This window comes from Aythya fuligula, chromosome 18 (genome assembly GCF_009819795.1).
Source record: "Aythya fuligula isolate bAytFul2 chromosome 18, bAytFul2.pri, whole genome shotgun sequence".
NCBI lineage: Eukaryota > Metazoa > Chordata > Aves > Anseriformes > Anatidae > Aythya > Aythya fuligula.
The window spans coordinates 8,504,577-8,522,571 of record NC_045576.1 but is presented as its reverse complement, the minus strand read 5'-3'; the positions used below and the strand labels follow the sequence as shown (position 1 = coordinate 8,522,571).

The 17,995-nt window shown below is 38.1% G+C and overlaps 1 protein-coding gene across 2 annotated transcripts in view; it reads right to left on the bottom strand.

The window, feature by feature from the left end:
- Positions 1–13,769: 13,769 nt before the first annotated feature.
- CA10 (carbonic anhydrase 10) overlaps positions 13,770–17,995 on the bottom strand; it is a 199,612-nt gene continuing 195,386 nt past the window's right edge. For both annotated transcript variants that reach the window (XM_032199757.1, XM_032199756.1), the window contains 3 exons: positions 17,414–17,568; positions 14,883–15,057; positions 13,770–14,096 (listed from right to left, as the gene is read on the bottom strand). In XM_032199757.1, the coding sequence (XP_032055648.1) occupies positions 14,074–14,096; positions 14,883–15,057; positions 17,414–17,568 (353 nt within the window). In that variant the 3' untranslated portion in view covers positions 13,770–14,073. The remainder of the gene's footprint in view (positions 14,097–14,882; positions 15,058–17,413; positions 17,569–17,995) is intronic.

The following is a 17,995-nucleotide window of genomic DNA, read 5'->3' as shown; positions in this document are numbered from 1 at the left end:
TTGGGGTTAGCTTAGGCTACAGGGATTTTTAATCAAAAAGAGTTTCTGGCAGATGTTGATCCTAGCAAACTGCCCAGCCCAGACCCTCTTCCCTTTCATAATAGGATCAACCCCTCTTACTTTACTTCCGTGCAATCCACAACATTTTTCTATGCCACAGCTGGCAGGAGATGGAAGCATTTAAGGTGTTTTTTGTTGCATGAGAAAACAGTTTTTGTTTTTAAGCAATGTATTCAATACCTTTGATCAAAATACTCACTTGCTGTTTCTAAGTGTTGTAGTTACTGCCACGTACTGTTTAGCTTAAGCTGTCTTGGTTAGTAGTAATACAGCCAACCTGAAGTCCTTTTTCAGGTAAAGCTAGCATGAAACACGTTTCTGAGATGAAAATAGGGCCCTGGAGTGGTGTCTTGAGGGGAGACATCATTTCAATGTTGAGTTGAGGCAGTGCGTTAACAGAATCATGTCCATTGAATTTAATGCATTTAGTCCAAACTTGCAATAAGGTGTCCATTGTCTTTTTTTTTTTTTTCTAAAAATAAAAATAAAATAAAATCAAGCTATCATCACTGTGGGGCTGTGATGTATTGGAAACTTCTCCATAAATGTTAGCAGCTGTTTATTACAAACATTGCCATCTGTGGTAATATCTGCACTGTGTATGTGTACAAGCCTACAGTGGTTGGTTGTTAAATGGTCAGAAACTACCCACAGTAACTCTACAGATTTTCCTCTTAACACAGACCAGTGATGGCTACCAAAGTTACTATGAAGTGGTAAAGATAAATGTTCTCTAGAGCTGGCACTGCTTTTTTTCATGGTCATTGAAAATTAAAGGTCAAATTTCAGCAAAAAAAGTCTTTTAGGTTGGCTCTTAGGCTGAGAAAAGCTATTCCATGAAAATTTTCATGTCTGAACAAATTACCACATCTTTTTTTTTCAGCAAAAATAAAAAGGGCAGATACAATTACATGTGAAGGCTCATCCCAAATGAGATTTTGTTAACATTGCTAAATCTACTTGATCAGATGTTAAGATTATCAATGAATATAAGTGCTGTGTAGACTTCATGGTTTATTTGGTTTGAACTTGAAAGCTATTTTGTTATGGAATTTTGTTGTTGCTCTTGAAGACTTGTCTGCCTCTTTCTCAGTTCTTCATTTTGCAGTTAGCTCCCCCTGCTACCTGAGCATTATATATTTGAGAGCTCTGGTAACTGTGATACTTTGACTCTGGTTTATATATTGGAATGCTTATTAGCTTAAAGAGGTATTTTGGGGAAATGTCATGTAAATTTCTGTTTACTGGCTGTTGAAAGGGAAGAGGAGTGCCTATTTTTCCTCTAGAAATTCACCTACAGTATTTTTCATTCTGGTGATATAGCGTAGTAATTGTAGCGTAGTAAACTAACAGTGCCAAGGTAAGGTATTTGTAACACAAAATTACAGTTTTGGTATAGCATGGAGATGCATAGGAAGTTATCAAATAAAATAATTCGGTGATCTCTCACCTTTCCAAGTCTTGGATCAGAAAGCTGGATATTATTTGAATGCCAATGATCCATTTAAAAAATACAACTTCATTGGAGAAAAACAGCTAATTGTACTATAACAGAAGTTTAAATGTATTTTCTCCATTGAATTTATTTACACCTTAAAGGATAAATCATCTTTCTCATTATTTGAAAAGCTTTGAATAACTGAGGGAGAGAAAATAAATGTACAAAAGGCGACTTCCTGACAGTCTTGTCAATATACGTGTTTGGAACTGACAACATGAGAAATTATGGTATCAACCTAAAAAATGAAAATCCTCAGGGCTCTGAAAACACAAGATGAAGACAGTCGCATTTGTATGCCAGAGCTATGATATATGAATCCCTCTAACTGTTATAGAAAGATCAGCGACTGCCACATGTATGGTGTGCTCTGTGTGAGTGTGTTTGTAATTCAATAAAATGTTTTCAGGGGAGAACTGGCATCTCTTTATTAACACTAGTTCCTTGGCAAATGAGCACACAGGTGGGTACAAAATTTCAGCATTAAGAGAAATTTGTGGTCAATTTTAACTAGCATAGTGCTGTAAAGCGCAAGATACTGCCTTGATGAGCCTTTTGCAGACTTCATCTTGTCCTTTAGAATGGTGTGTGAGGTTGTGGAAAGAAACAAATTTTCTTTGAAGGAATGAAGAAACAAATTGGAATATACAGGGAGAAGAAAATTTGACATGACACTGATCCAACTTTGTTTTTAGAACTAGACTGTTGGTGGGTTTGTCATAACATAGGCAACTGTGTGGAATTTCATGGTAGCATTCTGTTTCACCTGCTTGCTAGGACATCACATGGATTCTGCAAAGACTGTAGGTGCCTGGGATTTGCCACCCAGGATTGTTTCTAGGGATAAGTGTTGGCTGATTCAGTGGAAGTAGAAGAAAAGGTTCTCCTTAGTTGTAGGTGATGCAACTTGAACTGAGGCTATATTTGTTTCTCATATACACTTGCTTTTGTTTTTTGCCTTTAGTACTTGAACCCATGACCATCTGCTTCACACAACAAAGATTCTTAAAACTGGAGATCTTGCTTTGTTTCCGAACAAACTAGAGAGGAGGATACAAAGTGTTCCCCCCCCTCTGAAAGTTGAGTAGACATGAATATTTCTTAAAAGTATCTTCAAGTAAGATGGATCATTTCACTTACATTAGTCTCCTCCTTAAGCACTCAACTTGCATACTTCTACTTTTTAACCATACATTCTGTCCTCCCCTTATTTTACCAGGATAAAACAGCATCTGGAAAGGAAAGTATTCAATGGTAATAATAGCATTTCTCTTCTCTTACTTGCATTTATCTGAATCATGTGTCATAGGAATAGTTTCTGCTGTTTGTTTTGCAGTTGTTTCATATTACTATTCTTTCTTTATGGTTGAACATAAGCTTTTGCTTTAAAGTATTGTTTTCCTTTTCTCATAGTATTTTGTTTCTTTTGTTTGTGGCTTTTTTGAAAGACTTTTCTGAGCCTTGATGAAACAGACCTTGGTGTGCTTTGATCATTTTTTTTTTTTAAATATCTCTTCTTGCTCAGCAAGCTTTCCATCGTGCTTATCTTTATGATCACTGTGGGGGAGAGAAGAGATGCAGTGAAATGAACTGGAAACGAACCCTTTGGAAGTGCAGCCTGAACGTAGAACTTGTTGTTTGGTTGGAATCAGTTCTTTTGGTCTTCTGTTCTAGCCACTGAAGGCTATCTCGGTTACCTCACGTAGAAAGGTTGGCGTGCCATTTTCAAAGCATATGGAAAATTCACATAATTATGTAAATGCCAACTATTGTTACCTACGTGTTGCTGCTGGCTGTGGTTTGATAGCTCAGCTCTTGCTGCTTGTGTAGGTTGGGCATTTCCTCATAGCATTGGATGGGGATTAGGTTTCTCTCTGTCCTTTTGGAGTCGTGTGTATTTTTTTCCTTTTAAAGAAGTGAGGGGGGGGGTGATAGGAAATACTGCCCTGTTCCAGTCACATATGTGCTGTGAATCTCTGCAAAACTTTATAAGAGCTTTCATTACTGCAGTATCTGAAATATGTGGTTGTTCTTATAACAACCCTTCCCTTTTGTGCTGAGGCTTTTTATCACATTTTTTAGGTGTGAACAGAGACATAAGAGGGGACAGTGATTTGTCACAGGCTGAAAGTGCAGCCTCTGGTGGAACAAACGTCTCGCAAGCCCTGGGCTGTGGGGAAGTCCTAGAAAGCTGATTACTTCTTCTCTTGAATGACCATATTTCCTATTGCTGTGCTGTCAGCTTCTCATTCTGCGCAGTTCATATTATAAATAACTCTCCAAATGTTGAATATTTTAAAAGATGGCTTCTCTTGCTGGGATCTATTCCCATGAAAAATACTGATGTCAATTGAGACAAGTCAGCCCTTTCAGTTCTTTTTTTTTTTTTTTTTTTTAATAGTATGCACTCTGGATTCTTTTTATGGATTTTTTTTTTAAAATCAATATTTTTCTAAAACATTAATCATATTTGATCTTTCCATATCTTTTAGGTTACTTTAAAAGTAAGAGGAAAATTATGAGTGTTTTCATGAATGAGTATCTTTAAGCAATATTCTCCATATTAAAAAGGGAAACAGATCTATGTTAGTGTATTTATCTGTGTTAATATAGTGCCACTGTTTCTAAACATCAGTTAAAAAATATATTTAAAGTGAACCTAATTTCCAGTGACTATGCATAATAAGTAGACAGGCTAAACATAATTACATTTTTTAATGCATTGAAATGCAAGAATGATTTGGGACTTCTAAGTGAAGCTCATTGAAAACTATGGCAACTATGGTAAGTGCCTAGATTTAATTGTACATTAAAGGCAAAAGTGTTTATATTGTAGTAATACAGTCTGCTTTAGGAAGAACTTGCAAAAAGATAACAAGTAACTGTATGCTGTCTGTAACCAGTAATTTTTTCATATATTTTTAAGCAGCAAAGTGAGATCTTCATTCTTATGGCAAATAGAAACATTCCAATAAGATATCATATTTGTTAAGAACTTATTTACTGGAGGCACAATGCAGTTGACATAGCATAGGTCAGATTAAGACTTTCACATAAACAATATACTGAGCTTTTGTTAAAATTGTAGAGAGGATGCTGTTTTCAGAAGAAAAGCTCCATACAGCAAGTACCAGACAATCCTTGTGTGAAGCTAGTGCTTTCAAATCATAAAATATAAAGGAAATGGGTTCTGTTTTCTGAAATAATCAGGTGTAGGGCCTAAATAATAGCCCTAGAAACGCTCTTCAAATTTTTTTCTCACCTCTTTTGCATTGCTAGACTAAGACTGACATTCAGAAATGATACGAAGTGGGCCTGTGTGCTGAGGAAAACCTGGTCAGTGTGGGCTTCTTGTACCTCTGGGTTATGAGGATATCACAGTGCTCCAGGCTACATAGGGTATAATGATCTTCAACATTAGCCTCCAGGGTAGAGGAACTTTAAGCCAAACAAAGCCAATATTTGGTTAAAGTATTTCAAAATATTCTTTTCTATGCATACAGCATGTTTTATGTGCAAGCAGACGTGGAAAGTAGATGTTGCCATCTTTAAATAAACTCTGTAATTTTTAAAGTTGGAAAAAACTAGAAAGCAAAGCAAACAAAAGGGAATTCAACATAATCCTGAATTTCAGTAGTATGCTACTACGTTATAAAAGATGCAACAGGGGCTTGTTTTCTGTGTTACTTCTCTTAGAAACCTATTCAAGGTCATGGTTTGAATAGACAAGTAATTGGATTTGAGGCACCATATGTTATGGGATGCTTATGACATCCCTAATGAATGTTACAGGGTACTATTTCTTCCAAAAAAAATATGTTGACATTAGCATTAAAATGACTGTTGACATGAAAACTTTCATTAAGAGAAACAATGTGAAGTCAACCCCCCTCTGGCCCCTATCATAAGATGCCCACTCTAGCAATGCAGGGGGTTGCTTACCAGCTCTGGCCTGTCACCATCACTCACCAAACTTTACTGCCCTTTCACAATATCTTCTGATTCACAGTGACAAATCCTAGACCATAAAAGCAACTAGAGTCCATCGCTGTGTGTCTCTTGTTAGTCATTTCACAGTATTTATGGAGCTGCTTGCAGAGAACATTATTCCTGTGTTCTATTTTGTAAATAAAACAAGGGTTAATTCTACTAAAAGAAAATGTATTTTAAGCCTGTAAGGTTTGGAGAAGCCTTTGCTTTGTGTTCATCTCTTTCAGTGGTGTTGGCTTTGTAAAGGATGGAGTTGATGTCATTAGGTATGTCACCTTCTTCCCATGTAGTCTAACTTTGAAGAGTCTTTTATGTAAGTAACCTTAATGTCATTTTCATGGGTGTGTTCTTCCCCTAGATGCCCCAAACAAGTGACTTTCTTTTTAAAGTGTGATTTAAAAAAACAAAACACCTGCAAGTAAATAACACATATGAGGAAAAAACTCGATACTATTATTCTGAGGTTAAAATTGGAGAGCTATTTAAAAAAAATAAATAATCACATTAGCCATGCGCATAAATATCATAAAAAAGCACACAGTCTTGATCTAACCCCATTCCTGCCTTTAAGACAGTTGTTTCCTTTCTTATCCCTTATATGTGGGTAGCAGGATCACAGTCCTTTCCGGATCACAGGGCAGCACCAAGTAGATATAAGTAGAGCTCTGTGCTCTATTTTGGCACTACTGAGTGCAGTTACTTAAAGCTGGAACAGAGGTAAGGCAGGCCAGGCTGATTTGCTGGTTCCCAATACCTAAAGTAGTGTGGGCAGTAGCGCAGGCAAGCTGTAACTAGCTTATTTGTTACGCTCCTCAAGATAGCTGAATATTACATGATGGAAGCTTGCATGGGGATACTGAGGCATGGTTTCACAGGGAAGCAGAAGGAATACCTCATATTCCTAGTGTTGTGCCCTGATAATGACCGTCGCTGCAATCTCTGCTTGATTTTTGTGTGTGTGTGTAGCAACATGGGGAATTGTGACAGCATGTCCTTGCATCAGATTTTGATGTTTGTGAGCCACACAGTCAGGCTGCTGGAGACTTGCTTTTCGGCTTGCAGCTTCAGGCACTGGCCTGTGCAGATGAGCCTCCTGTGCGATGTAACTCATAGGAAAGCATAACAATCCTGAGTGGTAGTCACAAGGTCAGCTGGTAGCTTGCCATGTAATGGTGTGAATCCTTGCTCAGAGAATTGAGCTTGCTATTTGCCCTTATCTGGGAGGTACCCGCTGTTTGCCTGTGCAGTGAAAATCCAAACAGTGTTGTAGTTGCTTTTTTTTGAGCCAACCTCTTTTACTTAGTTTGGAATTTTTATTTTTAAAAGATACAGCTAATTACTCTTTAAACATGCTGAGTCATCCCAATAACAGACAGCACTACATGAACATTTCAGTTCAGATCATTTCAATAAATGGTCTCTACAACAACGTTTCTTAGGATAACAACTATGTCCTCTGGTATTTCCCATTCTTACAGAAGATGCATTTCATACAAAGATGGTTATGTCTATTTTTAAGATATGGTACAGATAAGGAGCTGGGGGAAGAGTCTATTCCCAAAATTTGGAGGCTGGAATTAGTCTGTACCTGCTTCATCATATGTGTTCTGAATTATGCAGTGAGGCTGGGATTCATCAAGGCTTTTAAGAGCCAAAGTCCTGTTGGTTTGAGACCTGAAATCATCTAACCTGAAGTTACAAAAGTGGATGTTTAATTGAATTAGTTTACATTCTTTAAGGAGTAGCCACACAGAACAGTTCCTCCTCCCACTGCATTACAGCATGGCTGAGTTTCAATGATTTAATTTTTAATGCAAGAATTCTAGCTGGCCATCTGTGTTGGAGGTATGAGGACTGTGTTTGGGTGAAATATTTGTCAATGGAGCTCTACGTCTGTAAATTTTTCTGAAGCTCATAGAACCCAAATATAAATGTTTAATGAATGGGACCTTTTGTGGCAAAAATTTGGCATGAATTTCTGAAAATATCCCACTTACATTGCTGTCAGTTTTAAAATTATGCCTGAAAGAAGGCAGAAAGCTGAAATCGGCTTGCTGCTGTATTACTGTATCACTAAGGAAGAAATGCAGCACAGGAGCAAGTCTTTTTTTTTCTTTTCTGTCATTGAGATTCTCCACCATTCTATATTTTGCTATTGTGCTTATGACTTTGTGTTGTCTTAATGTACCTGCACAAGACTTTTATCACATTTGAATAGTTAATTCACTGTTTGCCCCATCATTCCTACCTTTTTACTAGGTATAGTTTACAATCACTCATTTTACAAGTTAAATCTGGCAGTTATCCAAGAGTCTTTTAGACCTTAATCTTGAAATGATAGCACTGTAGAAGAGTTCCCTATCAAATGGTTAATTGCTTTTTTTTTTTAAAAAAAAAAAAAAACACCTCTTGTGTAGATGTATACATAAATATGACCTGCTTGTTCTTTTGCTTTTGATCTAGTCATCAATTTTATGCTGATCTGGGTACTGGTGGGAGAATTTCAGGCAGGTTTCTTTCCATTCTGTAACCATTGGATGGGTGAAGTCAATTTTTACTGCTTTCCTGGTACTTCTTTCTTTTATTTTGCTGGGGGCTTGGTCATTCCACAGCCAGGTGTCAGAAATTTCCTGCCACTTTTGGACACATGGACCAAAAATAGTAAATAGTAAGCCCTGGGTCATCTTGAAGTGTTCCAGATCTCTTCACATGTGAGAAAAGTAGGTGAGACAGTACCAGCAACCCTTTTTGTGTGCTCTTACACACAATGCAGGCAAGTCTGGGTGCAACAATCACAGTTAAAATGGTTCATAATTAAGTCATCCTTCACTGTTAGCATTCTGACTGCTCTCTCTTTTCCTCAGCTAATCCTACCATCGGTGAAATGTAAGAGTGAGGTTTGCTTTGCTCTTCAGATGTTAGTTTTGCATGGATTGTGTTCCAAGGAGACTGAACTAAAGCATATGTGTGCAGCGGGAGAGTAAGGGAAGCACAGCATGAGGTATTTCTGGCAGTCTCTGATTTCTTTGCAGAGTGCTAGACGGTTTCACAAAATCACCTGCTATAGCACTGAGGGTGCACATCCAGCATGGAGTAGAGGAATTGGGAGAGACATTCAGAATGTGACTCAGCATTGCTCTTCCCTGATCACATAAATACATTGCCGTCTACATGTATGTTTCAATGTATGCCCTGGGTTTGAATAGTGGAATGCCTAACAAAATGTGATCTGTTTTCCAAATTTCAGTGACTGTCTCCTTGTGCTGGACAACAGCTAGCCAAGGCTGAAGGTCAAAGCCTTGACCTGGGTGACCACAGTATCTTGCAGCTGTACCTTTTTTCCACCTGGATTTGTTTTTGATCCTTGCTCTTTTTTCCTTTAGAGGGTGGGAGCTTCTGTCTAAATTCATAGCCTATGTCAGTTTTTTTCCTCATATTTCTAAGGATTTTTTACTCTATTTAAATGCTAAGGGTTATTTTCCCCTCCTTAGAAGATTTATTATCCTGTTTTTCATTTTCTGCTCTGAGTATGTGTTTGACATGTCTTTAGTTATTAGAATAGAAGCCTGACACTGTGGGAAACAGAAAATGTTTGCCCGCGTTAGGTTTCACATTATAAATGGATCTTGTTCTTTACCATGCAAACAGGCTCCTTGAATAATTTTACAGTATGCTGTTGAGAACTGCGGTAAGCCATTTACTAGTAAATCAGCATTTCTTACAGCAAACTCTGTTTTGTCAGCCATTACATCGAGGGAATAAAATGTAATAAAAATCAAAGTTACAGCTGATCTTCCTGAAAAATTGATACTGTTTTGAGTATAGGAACAAAGCATCTGGGATATTTTGGGCAGTGTCCAGTACTTAAAGCTTTGAGCTGCAATAGAAAACATGCAAAACATCTGCCTTCATGCTACATTGTCAACGTTTGTTAGTTTTCCCTCTTGTTTGTGACCTTGGGGGAAAGCTCAGCTTCTGAAAGGAACTGCTGCATGAGGGATACCCAAAACATTGAAAGGGTTTTATTTGCTTTGAGTCTTGGCTTTCTGGGTGAAATCATATCTGATTTTCTAGCTCTTCTTCACCAGTTAATAGGGGTAGCAGCTCACTTTATTTTTTTTTTAATTATATTTATTTGTTTTGTGGCAGTTCAAATGTACAAGGAAAGCACTTGTTACCAGCAAGAGTAAATATCAAGAAACTTCCCAATTCTTTTATTTCTACGGCAGTATTGTGATTCTGTGGGGAAATGCACCTTCCATGCATTGCTCAGAGCTGCTGATAATTTTAAGGCTTGTGTTGGAAGTAGCCAAGTGTGAAACCTTGGAAGACCAAAATGGGGGCACTAACAGCAGGGTCTGTCAGAAGCAGAAAGATGCTGAAGTATTATCTCAAGTGTGTGGCTCTTTTTTTGTTTTGTTTTAATTAAAAACAAGTGTTTTGAGAAGTCCTATGGTTTGAAACACTGTTGGATGCAAAGTACTTAAAATAACTTCAGCTGCTGGCAGCCCATTTTTCCACCAGGCTCCCCCAGTTTCTCAGGTGCCTGACGAACTAATGTCATCCAAGCAACACTTGTTAAATGACATTTCTTAAGGCCACGGTATGGATCTGTGTATGAATACCCGGAAAGCAGTGCTATTCATTATAACAGAAATTTGCATGATTTTTAAGTTATTCTGATTTTTGTTGGCCAATTTACCTTTTTGTCTGAGTTTCTGGATCCATGTAGGGGAGGACAGCCTTGCACACATCCAAGGGTCATTGTTCCTAGACTTGCTGGGGGCAGCCAGAAGCTTGGTTTTGGGTCTCAGTGTTCAGCACCTTGCCCCATCTTTCAGGGTATATACTTTATAGAAAAGTGAGAGGTTTTAAATGTTGAGAAAGGGTGGCTTTTGATTCAAAGGAGTTTGTTTCATTCTGAAACTTCCAGGCATACCCTTGCTGCTTCAGCTTTCAGCCCCTACTTGCTGCTTCAGCTTTCAAGGCTGGAACAGAATGGCAGGACAGAAATGCACGGTATCTATAGGTACAGTTATACTGAATGATTTTTCCTGCCTTCATTACACAGGTCCTATGTATTTGTTGTTATTTTTTGTATAGAAGTAATTTTTTGTTTTTCAATTAAAGGAACAACTAAGCTTATCAAACTTGGCTAGCTATTACACTTTTTTTTTGAACACTACTTGAAACGGAGGCTTTTTCAGAACTGTAAATTTGAATTTCCTCTTTTTTTTTATTATCTTTAAATAAGTTCTAAGTTTGGTACCTAGCTAGATATTACAGTCTGTGACAGCAGAAGATCAAACTTGAGCATTCCCTCTCAGTGTTATGTTCTTAATGTCACTATCACAGCTTGGCAACGTGGTCCTGCTTGTGGTGGTGGTTGCTTGCACACCCACTGTCAGGTTGATGTTCCTTGTCAGGTTTGTGCCTGCTCTGAGCCTTTTCACAAGTGAGGAATCCTGTTTGTGATCTGAGCAGCTCAGGCAGGGATGGTATGGAGGCCACAACAGCACAAATTCAGTTCTTACCACAAAATACTGAGTTTGGGCTTTGTTTACAGCCAGACTTCTTGTGAGTACCATGGACAGAAAAGACTAAAGTCAGAGGTTGCTACTTGCATGTGCTGCATAGACTGATTACCAGAAGATCGTCTGTGCCTGCTGTTTGTTAATGATGCTTTATCTTTTTGCTTAAAGGCTTTGTGATAGGCTTTGTGTGGCTTCCTTTGGACGCCTGGTGTCTCCTGACACAGAGGAAAGTGCCCAGTTTGAAATGCTGGAAATCAGATGTCTGGATATGAGCACCGCTTAAATGTTTGGGTGTACAATGGGTGTACAAGATGCTTGATTCTAAGCTTTGGTTTGGTCTATTTCTACTGCAATCTGTTACTAGAACAAAAACCCAAACAAATCACACCAAGATGGAGTTTATTGGTTCACAAAATGGACTTGGAAATGTTGACAAACGTATTTGCAGTGTCCTGGTATGATTGCCACGTTTCTCTATTTGCAGGGTTTCTGTATTGCAGCCTCACCTAATCCAAAGCACAGCATGACTCCTTCCTAGGACTAGTCTCTTCTATCATATCTCTCCCTACTCTTAAATCCCTTCAACCAGCTTTCAGTAAAATAGCACATAAGTTTTATTACTTAATAAAAGTTTCATAATGGAGGCCAGGCTTATCTTCCCTACCTTCTGTCACTGACAAACTTGGATCAACAATTGCCAGCTATTTGTCCAGAAAATATAGATTGAGCCATTCTAGACTGTACTCTCAGTAAGTTTGCTCTACTCTTAATAATCCTACAAGCAGCTTTAAAAATAATAATAAAAAAATAATAAAAAATGTTTTGGAAACAATCTGAATACCACAAATTTAAAAATTAAATTCAAGATCACTGTGGCATCTAAAAAATATTAAATGCATGAGACTTGTGATATACTTAGTTTTATTAGCTATGTAAATCTAAGTCAGTAACTTTTGCGTTCTCAGCTGCAGAATTTGGCAGTGTTAACCTGCAGTCTAATGGTTACTGTGTGGCACTTCTGTGGTTGTGTTGTAGATTGTTCAGTTCCCTGCAGTGTTAAGCTGATACATGCAAGCATTTTGAAATGCTCAAACTGAAGAAAGTTAGGGATTGGGTACTATGTATGTGCTAATAGGATCCTGGACCAGGGTCATCAGCCCCAACCCCTGCTACAAATAAGGCATCAGTGTGTCATTTCCCCCTGGGCTGACCACCACCCTTCCAGCAGTAATTCTGCTGCAGCTTTCACTGAGCAATTCAGTTGTTGACAGCTTCAGGTTCCTTACAGGCTTCCCCGTACATCAGTGTGCCTACTTTGGGAGTCCTGTGGCTACCAACCCGTACATGTACTCGCTTTCCTGATATCTCTCCCTTTCATGTCACTCATGAAATCATACAGTTTCCAGCTCACACGCTGCAATCTTTCCAAACTGCTGTCTGCAACAAACTCAGTTTCCAGTCTGATGCTGTCCACGCTGTTCTCTTTGGCCAAAGATGAGATGGTGTGTTTGGGTATGTTAAAGCTGCAACACAGACTGGGCCTCTAAGTTCTTTACAGCTGTCCAGTCCCGTCAAACTTCTCATAGGACGTATTTTTCAATTTTGTACAAATACTTCATAGTCTCTGCTTGGTCCTTTTTAGCTTCATCATCTTTTCTGTGAATTTCTACTGTCATCATGTGTTGCAAAGGGAGTGTTAGGAACTGGATAGCCATGATAGCATGAGGTCTGCCCACTCTCCAGAGAAATAAACAATTCAAAACTTCGTAATGTGCAAGAAGGCCAAACATGCGTTATGTGAACTTGTTAAACACATTTATTGAGTTCTTGACAGTAACCAAACACAGTGAATGACCATTATAAACAAGAAAAAAGGCATTCCCTTTTACTTGGTCAGCTCCTGCTTTATCTGTAAAGAAAATATATTCCTTTCCACTACCAATTTACAGGGTTGAATTTGTCCCAATAATGGACTGAACAGGGAAAATGGCAATTTGAAACTGAGATGTTTCTGCTGCAATCTGCTTCTGAGCCTGGCCTGACTCCTGTTAATGATGGACCATACAGCACAGTCAAAGTAATGCTGGCTTTAACTGCATTTGCGATTGCCATTAACTCACTTTACTTGGCTGCAAACAAATAAATGATTTTTTCTTTTTTTTTTTTAAAGAAAGAAAAACAAAGAATCTCACAAACAGTGCAGCCACAAATATTTAGAGGCTTATTTCAGAAAGAAAATAAACCAAAGCAAGTTTACTAAATTAATTTGTTAAACACATTTATTGAGTTGTAAATAGTAACCAACACAACGTATGACCTGTTGTAAAACAAGAAACAGAAAATGGATCAATTCTGATTTTGGCAAATCCTACTACAGATATGTGACAAAGAGGGAAATATTTCAATTTCCTTTATATTCTGCAGTGATATATTTACAATACTTATCTCTCAAAGTCTGTCCCTTTTTAATTAAATGAACAGAAGGATCATAATCTAGAAATAAGTTTCCTCTACAATCTTCTTGTTCTGTCTTGTCAGTATCCATTAATGATTGTGAAATAATGAGAGCTTTCCAAGGATTACTTGGCACACAGAACACAACTCCACTTTGATGCTGCACCGAGCCACCTTTTTTCTTTTTTTCTTTTATTTTGAGGGAGAGGGGAAAGGAGGAAGAATTTCATATATACAAAGGCTGAAAAGTCTTTTTTTTTTGTTTGTTTGTTTGTGAAGCTAAATTAGTTCAGGAAAACTGTATCAAAATTGTAATCACATTTACTGTAATATTGTCTTTTTACTTTTTTTTTAAAATTACCACCGATCATATGAATGAATTTTTAGTTGAGTTTCCAACATGGCAGCTTTTTTCCTACAGCATGCTTGCACATGCTGCCGCGAACCCAAAGAGAGAGTGAGGTTGGGTGCATTCTAGATTATGTCAATTCACAGTAGTAGCATTCCACTGAGGTTATGGGTTCTGCCTGCTCTGTCTTACTTGAGGAGCCATTCATTTACTGAAAGGAAAGAGAAACAAAAACAGTTATGCTTTAATAAACCCCACATATGAAACTGGCTAGATCTAATGCTCTTCTAGAAATTAAACACATCCAGAAAAAGCCAGGAGACTTGTTTTCCTCCTTTTCTTGGAAAAAGTATTGCATCTGAATGACAGTTTCTTTGTAGCACTGCAACACAGTCACCAGCCTTGCAGTTATTGGCAAGAAGGAACTTTTACACTGCTATTGCAGGTAATAAAAGTGTATGTGCATAGGCTGAAAGATGCATAGGATGCTCAGTTGAGAACCCCCAGCTGTGGCAGCGTAAGGCTTTACCAGCAGGTGACTGAGTTGGTTCATTTATTTAGTGTCCACTGTGTAATAAAAAGGTTTCCAATCTGGGTGCGCATTATGGGGGTGCACCTCCAAAGTGAAATTTATTCTTTTGTGTGGGATCAGTTGGCATCAAGACTAGCTCATTCCCTGTTCTCTTTCCAAGTAGGTAACAGAACAAAATGCTCTTTGTAAGACTTTAAAATGAAGCTAGAAAGCTGAAGGCCTGTCACATCTGCTGTTGAAAAATACCAGATGTCCCCAGCTGCTTTTTGTCATGGCTTTTCCTGGATGTTTCTGGGCAAATTTCCTCTTCAATGTCAAATACGCAATGTTTGACTCATACTGCTACTCCCACAAGATCTGGAGTTTCATTTGTGTTTATCTTTATGCTTTGTTACACACTTGGATTTTGCAAAGAAGAGACCTCAGTGTAATCATAGAAAGGGTTATTCTGGAGGTGGAACGTACCTCTATACTGTAGTTTCTGTGCTCTATTGTTTGGGCAATCTTTTCCCTGTAAACTAAAGTTGATATTGGTTCGGATACATCGATTGTTGAGAGGCTGGACTGGTCTGAAATTGTCGCTCATGCTCAGAAATATCTGTGATGGCTGATTCTGGCTTAGCAGTCGTAAAGAATGCATCTATACAAAATACAAAGCAAGGATTTTTAGTGCTGGTCTTTCCTGTAAGTAAACAACATAAAACACTATTAAATCAGCTACCTAATAAATCCAAGTTAAACAGTTTCACTGATTTGTAATCATAGGTGGGCTGAAAGAGTCAACTCGAAGTAAAACTTCCTTCTGCGGTCCTCTGTTTCTAAGCCCCATTTGAACCAGAAGTGGCTAGTTTTGTGTGGAGTAAATGCAAACGGTGTGAGGTGTCCTTGTCTGAGCAGGAAACAAATGGAGTAGAGTACTGGATGCTATCCTTACTCTGCTATCTGGAGTGCTGCATTGATGAATGACAAGAGAATTTCCTAGAAGTTCAGTAGCTATTAGTGTAGCTTCCAGCTGAGAAGACACAGTTTCAGATGCTGATGCTCAAGAGCTGTATATGGCCATACATCCAGTCAGGATGGAAAGGGTAACTGACAGTTGTATTGCTGAGCTTCTGAAATTAATGATGTTAAAAAACAGATCTTCTCTCCTTTGACAAAAGTGTTTTTTGATAGTCTGTGGGATACGTATACACTTTTTCTAGTTACTTTGGCTTTCTTTTGAGATGGTTTCACAGATCAATAGAGAGGGAATTACTGGATCACCCAGGATTTCCAGGTTGTCCAGCCGTGATAAATGCAAACTACAAGCAGACAGCAATGGTTGTTGTACACATGGTGCAACTGTACCACAAGCATGTTCATTGGTTCAAGTCAAACCCTTTCATGCTTTGTGTAGGACACTAGAAAAAAAAAAATAATTCCCCCTGCAATTTGTTAAAAACAAACAAACAACAACAACAACAAAAAAAAACAACTAAAATATTTTGGTTAAAAAATATTAAATATATTTTCTATATCCATGTGTAGTTTGAATATTTAAGAGGCAGTGAGTTGATGCTTTCCTCTAGCTGGTAACTAAAAAAAACCACAAACACTTAATTTAAGAAATCCAGTAGCTTCATTTTACATACTGATAATCGTTAGTAGCTTGCAGGGAAAACGCGAGCTGTGAATTAGCTTTTCAGTCTGAGTACACAATAATTAGTAAGTATTCCATGAAATCAGTTTGCAGCACTAACGTTGGAGATGTAACTAACCAGTAAGCCATGACAAGGAGCAAGCGTCATGACTGGTGTAGGCTCCCGAAATACTCTGTTTTGTACAGTAATGTAACTAAAAATGTTTCACGTAGGAAATTGTTCAGGTTCCCTGTTGGAAAAGTTCAGAATGCACAGCATGGGTCTGTCTTTGTTTAACCATGTTATTCTTCCAAATTACTCTACTCATTTAGAAAAGAAAGTGCTTTCTCTGCATCTAGACAGAAGTGGGCAGAGAGAATATCATAACGATAAAACATCTCTTGGACTTCATAAAGGCATCTTGTTTACACTGATAATACTTCAAATCTAAAGATATCATAGTTCTTTTATTTTCCCTCACTTCACTTCTCAGGCCAAGTTTCATCCCTTGTGAGCTTGGGACGGGCAGATTGTGGTTCAAGGGTTCCTTTGGGATTCTAGTATGTAAGAGAAACAGACTTAAGCTCAGCTCACTGTTCTGCAGGCAACTCATTGATGGAAGCTCTGGGGCAGCGTGCAATTGGTGTTGATTTGGTGGTTTTCTGATGTTAGGCCCTGGATTGTGAGCAAGTCATACAGAAATGCAGTCTTCATGGCTTTTCCACTGGTGTGTTTCCGCAGCAGTGTAATTTTGACTATGAATTGAATTGTATTCCTTTTGCATAATTTATTTGTCCCCTTTCTGCTAGGGTCGTCAATTTGTCAATCTGGCTTTTCTGCAGATACTCGCAATTTCTATCCTGCTGTCTTATTCTGTAGTAGGAAATACTGGCTGAGGGTTTTTTCTAGACAGCCCCATGTACTGGATCTCTCACATCAACATGCTATTGACATGTGTAAACACAACTGTCACTCATGATTTGGCTGTTTTTTTCTGACCTTAGAATGGTCCGGGTTACCCTTTGTAATGGCAGTTATTTTTGTACAACACTGCTCTAGTTGTTTTAGAATCCTCATGTGTTTATTCACAGAATTGTAACTTATCAGGAGACCATTTGGTTCAAACCCTTGCTGAAAGCAGGGCTCACCTCAAAGTGGGTGCTTGTACAGATATTTAGGTAGCTCTAAATAGTGAAGATTTTTATTTGCCAAAAGACTCTTCCTTGCTTTTGCAATCTGTAGAAGTTGCAAGCAGAGATCCATGCAGCAAAGGGTGGAATCTAATTTTATATATAAAGCCATAGACTTATGTTTAAAATATTCTTTATATCTAGACTAGATTAAGTAATTTTTAAATTAAAATTAAGTAATTTTTACCTGCATCCTTGTTATGTAGACAGGTTTGTTCATTATTATCCAACTTGCTGTTTCATAGCAGGGTGGAATTGTCATTGACCCATCGTATGTAATGAAACTAGAGGTCTCTGGATAAAGTTCCTCAATATTAAGCCCCTGTAGTAAGTATGCATCGTCTGGAGAATAAAGGGAGGAAAATAAAGATATAACAATAGATTTGAGGGGGGAGGAAAAAGTATTTACAGTTCTTACTTCAAAATATCATCATCAGTTTAATGATACATGAAACACAATTCTGAATGCTCTGGAGAGCATTGGACAAGAACAAGTCCCACGAATTCTGTCATCCTGCTTGGGTTGAATCCTACTCTTAGATGCCCAGCACACCCTCTGTGGCACGTCGCACAAGCATTCACAGTGTAACTCTGAACCTCCTTTAGGAACTGGAGTTAAATCCTTCTTGAAGTTATTGATTTAGATGCAGCAGTCTTTGGAGAAGACTCGCCATACTTTGGAGTGCTTTACAATTTTTGTTCAGCAAGGCTTTGGGAAGGCCAAGAGTGTTAAAACTTCATTGCCTTTCTGCCACAGGAGGAAGTTGAG